We start from the raw sequence: 5838 nt of genomic DNA, 5'->3' as shown, positions 1-5838 counted from the left end.
TTATTAATTTATTATTATTTTTTAATCTTACCGTGTGTGTGTCCGTCTCTCTATTGATTTGTTTGGATCTGTTGGTGTCTCACAGGTGGTGAAAGTGGGTTTGATAGAGCCGGGCCAGTCATCAGCAGGTGTGTGTGTGTGTGTGTTTGCATGGACACTAAAGCACTGATTGCTTTCCACAACTCTGCGTGCGGCTTTGCATGTGTGTGACAGAAGCTCACCGCTGTCCGTCTCTGTCCCGCAGGCGACCTGGAAGAGGGCGTGGCTGTGAGTTTAGCCGTCCCGTCCACGTCTCCGCCCTCTCACGGGTCTCCCGCCAGCCTGAAGGAGATCGCCACGCCCCCCTCCTCCCCCTCCATGGGCGCCGGCTTGGCTGTGCAAGGGTGAGTGTCACATGACTTCAGCGCTGGGTTTGGTTCAGGCACACTTCCGGATTGTTGAGGGAATTTGTACCGTCACAAGGTTTGGGTGATAATCCCTGCTGGAGAAAGCGGGTCATGCAGGATAAAGGTGGTCAAGCTGAGGTTCGTCTGACCTGAGCTGGGCTAGAGCTCAGACATCACCCCACACCTGGACGAATCCACCTTTAAAACCAGCTCAGACCTGTAAAGCCAACATTTCTTGGTGTTATAATGTTAATGTAAATGTATTGCTAATGTTAGTTGCCTTGTTGTAAAGTGTAACCTAGCAATGTAATAGACAATTTAACAATCAGGGGTGCGTTTCCCGAAAACATCGTTCCAACGAACATTCGCAAACAGCATCGCAGAGTTACGACGCTCAAAGTTCAAAGCAAAGGGAGATATTTGCTTTTAGAAATTGCTTTTTAAGGACTACAACAAACGGCTGATAGGGACTACACGAGCTTCATCCCGGGTTTGTGACATCACTAACCCTAAAATTTACATAAACCCCGCCCCAGGGAACACGCAAGTGTTGAGAAGAGGAAGAGCTGTTGTAGGAGAGCACATTTGAGTCTCTCCATCATTGTCTGACTTCATTGCCAGTTTCTGACATTTCTGTGTGTGTGTGTGTGAGGTAATCGAAGAAACACACGGGCTGTTGTAGCTCCGCCCCCTGTGTGAGGAGCAGCCGCTCATTTGCATTTAAAGGGACACACATGAAACGACGTGTTTTTGCTCAACCTCAAATAGTGACAGTTTTAACATGCTATGAAAAATTATCTGTGGGGTATTTTGAGCTAAAACTTCACACACACACACTCTGGGGACAGACATATTTTACGTCTTGTATTATACCACCCCTTTGATAATTGTGCTGTGTGTGTCAGGAGCCCCAGCATGTCTCACGGGGTGGACGCCATCGGCCTGCAGGTGGACTACTGGCTGGCGTCTCTGTCGGAGAAGCGTCGCGAGGGCGAGAGGAGGGACACCGGCTGTAAGAACACACTGAAGAGTGCCTTCTGGTCGCTGCAGGTCAGCCGGCTGCCAGGAGGGGGCGCCAGCGAGCCTCAGGCGCCCGTCAACACTATGGCCATGACCGTGGTCACCAAAGAGAAGAACAAGAAAGGTAAACTGAAGCGGTGACCATTCGTAGCATCCAGAAGATCATGTTTGCAACGAGCAAGATACGCTGCTCGTGTGTGTGCAGTCTGGTACACAACACTCAGGTGTGACGGCGTAACGTTACGATTATAACGTAAGACTATAGAAACAATGACAGACGTTAGCTTCAGTAAAGTTAGCGACAGTAAAGTTAGCGTCAGTAAAGTTAGCGTCAGTAAAGTTAACGTCAGTAAAGTTAGCGTCAGTAAAGTTAGCTTCAGTAAAGTTAGCTTCAGTAAAGTTAGCTTCAGTAAAGATAGCGTCAGTAAAGTTAGCGTCAGTAAAGTTAGCGTCAGTAAAGTTAGCGTCAGTAAAGTTAGCTTCAGTAAAGTTAGCGTCAGTAAAGTTAGCGTCAGTAAAGTTAGCGTCAGTAAAGTTAGCGTCAGTAAAGTTAGCGTCAGTAAAGTTAGCTTCAGTAAAGTTAGCTTCAGTAAAGTTAGCTCCAGTAAAGTTAGCTTCAGTAATTCAGTAAAGTTAGCGTCAGTAAAGTTAGCTCCAGTAAAGTTAGCTTCAGTAAAGTTAGCTTCAGTAAAGTTAGCTCCAGTAAAGTTAGCGTCAGTAAAGTTAGCGTCAGTAAAGTTAGCGTCAGTAAAGTTAGCGTCAGTAAAGTTAGCTTCAGTAAAGTTAGCTTCAGTAAAGTTAGCGTCAGTAAAATTAGCGTCAGTAGATTCAGTAAAGTTAGCGTCAGTAAAGTTAGCGTCAGTAAAGTTAGCGTCAGTAAAGTTAGCGTCAGTAAAGTTAGCTTCAGTAAAGTTAGCGTCAGTAAAGTTAGCGTCAGTAAAGATTGCGTCAGTAAAGATAGCGTCAGTAAAGATAGCGTCAGTAAAGTTAGCGTCAGTAAAGATAGCGTCAGTAAAGATAGCGTCAGTAAAGTTAGCCTCAGTAAAGTTAGCTTCAGTAAAGTTAGCTTCAGTAAAGTTGGCTTCAGTAAAGTTAGCGTCAGTAAAGTTAGCGTCAGTAAAGTTAGCGTCAGTAAAGATAGCGTCAGTAAAGTTAGCCTCAGTAAAGTTGGCTTCAGTAAAGTTAGCTTCAGTAAAGTTGGCTTCAGTAAAGTTAGCCTCAGTAAAGTTAGCTTCAGTAAAGTTAGCTTCAGTAAAGTTAGCTTCAGTAAAGTTAGCTTCAGTAAAGTTAGCCTCAATAAAGTTAGCTTCAGTAAAGTTAGCTTCAGTAAAGTTAGCTTCATTCATTGAGAGAAAAGGTAAATGTCACATGTGCGCCTTTGGGGTTTGTAGTCTTTGTAATTTCGTATTTTCGCAGTCTTAAGGCCTGTTCACACCGGGACGAATTTCGCGCGCGTTATTCGCCGACGTTTAACGCCTCGTGACTAAACAAAGGGCGCCAATGTGAGTGTTCACACCAACGCGTAAAACGCCACGCGTAAAAGCGTCATTTTTTTAAAAAAGCCTCGGGTTCGTTTTTTTGGTTTGACGCGCCGCGTCAAAAACTATCCGACCAATGAGATTGGCGCTTTTGCTCACGTGTCTGGAGCTTCTGAAGTTACAGTAAAACACAACTTGGGGGCGCTCAAACACAAAACGGTCTTGCCGAGCACACATACGTAATGGCGAAGAAGATATACAGCGTCTACACTCTGCCGGGAAGAAATAAGACGAGGAAGATGTAAGGCTAGATGAGTAGAGCTGCTGGTCTTGTTGGTGTCTTTATAAAGAGACACCAACGACAATAAAGAACCATATAACAAACGCGACAAACTTGCTCTCTTCTTCTGAGTGACAAGCGAGTGTCAGAAGCGTAGTTGCGCAGCGCCACTTTGTGGACCGGGGTATTTCTGTTTTACATTAAGCGCCATCTAATGTCAGGGAATGAATTTGCGTGTTCACTCGGCTCATCGTCAGCGAAAATCGCTTGGGTGTGAACACAAAAAACGCGTTGAAAAACGCTGACGAATAACGCAAGCCCATATTCGTCCCGGTGTGTACAGGCCTTTATACCTCAACAGTTTTACATCAAACTGCGACTTTCTTGACTTTAAAATGTATCTTTTAAATTGACAAACATCATATGTGTAATTCAGGGCACAATTCAAACGAGATCAAAATATTAGTTGTTTCTCGCCATTGACTACCATACAATATTTTTCCGAAATAAGGTCCCATGGTGGTCGACCGGAAGGGGAGGGGCTTAGGGTCTCTATAGGGGAAAACACGGGTAAAACAAACCATTATCAGTTTAAACATAAAGCAAATTTGCCTGTGAATGCTTTATATAAATACAATATAGGTCTAAATCCATGTGATTACTTATGTCAATGTTATAAAGATCATCATTTCGCCCAGCCCTAAAACTTGTATAGTTTTTTGTCAGTGTTTATTTAAAAGGTCCGTTTATGCAGAATGGTACATTTTTAATTGATGAGTTGCCAATACAATATATAGGGTATGATTTTACCCCTAAATTCAGCATATTGACATCAATTTATAACTGCAAATCCACCGTTCGCTGCCTGGATCCAGTTGTTTCTATGAATCGCAGCGATCATTTGCGTCTGTTCTGTAGCTTTCAGAAGTCTGTAAAAATATATCTCTGATTTCTTGTACTGTCAATCACAAAGCTCTTTCCTGTTCTAGATGTGTGTTGTGTGTTTTTCGCGTCATTCACGCTGTCTTTTTGCCACTTCGGCCGACAGTGATGTCACGCGCATAACCTCTATTACAATTTGTGCAGCTGGCCAATCAGAGGACTGTAATGTCTGTATTAAAGGTGTTTATTGCGTCTGAACTGGTTTTGAGGATCTCACTGCACTTCTTTACACGTCTTCAGAGCATCATGTTTACCGGGTGTGCCGAATGCCCTTATATGGACATGGTGTGAGTGTGTTTTATGTAAATTACTAACCTTGGGCACGCGGTCACTCATTAAGAATCCATTAATCAACATTAGAACGAGGTTATGAACAAATTCATGTGTGTGTGCGCATGTTTTTTTAATTTGGCGGAAAGTTTTCATGAGAAGTTCAAATTTGTGTATAAATACATTATGGCTTAATATATAAAAGCATACTTAAGACCAGAGTTGTTGTACAATAGAAAATATTTACAAGGGGGGGTCAAATTAGTAAATAATTATAAAAAGAAATTAACTATGAACTTTGAAAATAATTGCACATAAATTTGTATGAGTGTATAAATTATATAATTTTTTTTTTGTTTTTCATTTATTGGCTAACATACATTTTTTAAATAAAATGTATCTATGTACACTACTGTACAGTTTTTGAAAGATGTATCCTATTCTCACCTTTTATTTGATCAAAAATACAGTATAAACACAGTAATATTGTAAAATTATTACAGTTTGAAATAAAATTTTCAAAATTAATGTTAATATGTAATTTATTCCTGTGATCAAAGCTGTATTTCCAGCATCATTACTCAATGTTGAAAACAGTCGTGCTGCTTCATATTCCTATGAAAACTGTTCAAAAGAACAGCGTTTATTTGTAATAGAAATCTTTTGTAATATTATAAATGTCATTTTTGCTGAATTTATCACATGGGCTGAATAAAAATATTATTTCCTTTCGGGGGAACAAAAAAATCGTACTGACCCCAAACTTCTAAAGTTAAATAATATATTAAAAAAATCAATAAATCAATGTCACTCCCTATAATGTCTTACTGTCGGTTCTTTGCTCTTCAGTTCCCACTATTTTCCTGGGGAAGAAACCTAAAGAGAAGGAGATGGACTGCAAGAGTCAGGTGATCGAGGGCATCAGCCGGCTCATCTGCTCCGCCAAACAGCAGCAGACCATCCTGAAAGGTACCGCACCGTCCTTACTCGCAAAACACCCTCGCAGAACACTAAACCTTCAGCTGTGCTCCTCTTTCCCCAGTCACCATCGATGGAGGAGAGTGGAGCGACGTGAAGTTCTTCCAGTTAGCCGCTCAGTGGCCGACTCACGTCAAGTATCTCCCGGTGGGATTGTTCGGATACAGCAAACCAGCTTCCTAGGACCGACCCCTCACTGATCCCGCCTCTTCAACCCATCCCGCTCCCTGAACGCTGGCCAATCGGGTGGGTGGGTTGGTGGAGTTGAAGACGGGTACGATAGACTTTTATCAGCGCTAGTCACTTTTATTTATCAAAGGTCCCAGTGCCACATATGGGGGCCAAGCACAAAATAAGCATACACCACCTGTTGACCATTAACCTGACTATTTAACCGCTAAACACAATCTCTTTTATCAATGGCTTCCCTCAACCACCAATCAATCCAGTTTAACCCTCGCTAAAATCTACCATGGTGACTGCA

General features: G+C 42.3%; 1 protein-coding gene across 2 annotated transcripts in view; it reads left to right on the top strand.

Moving 5' to 3' along the window:
• LOC130081749 (phosphofurin acidic cluster sorting protein 1-like) overlaps positions 1 to 5566 on the top strand; it is a 30252-nt gene extending 24686 nt beyond the window's left edge. For both annotated transcript variants that reach the window (XM_056246462.1, XM_056246461.1), the window contains exons 19-23: positions 86 to 128; positions 245 to 383; positions 1292 to 1530; positions 5226 to 5345; positions 5419 to 5566. In XM_056246462.1, coding sequence (XP_056102437.1) covers positions 86 to 128; positions 245 to 383; positions 1292 to 1530; positions 5226 to 5345; positions 5419 to 5537 — 660 coding nt within the window. In that variant the 3' untranslated portion in view covers positions 5538 to 5566. The remainder of the gene's footprint in view (positions 1 to 85; positions 129 to 244; positions 384 to 1291; positions 1531 to 5225; positions 5346 to 5418) is intronic.
• The last annotated feature ends 272 nt before the right edge of the window (positions 5567 to 5838 follow it).

The sequence above is a fragment of the Rhinichthys klamathensis genome, unplaced genomic scaffold (assembly GCF_029890125.1).
Source record: "Rhinichthys klamathensis goyatoka isolate OS25496 unplaced genomic scaffold, OSU_Roscu_1.1 h1tg000039l_1, whole genome shotgun sequence".
NCBI lineage: Eukaryota > Metazoa > Chordata > Actinopteri > Cypriniformes > Leuciscidae > Rhinichthys > Rhinichthys klamathensis.
The sequence above is the reverse complement of the archived record's forward strand: the minus strand, read 5'-3'. Positions and strand labels throughout refer to the sequence as shown.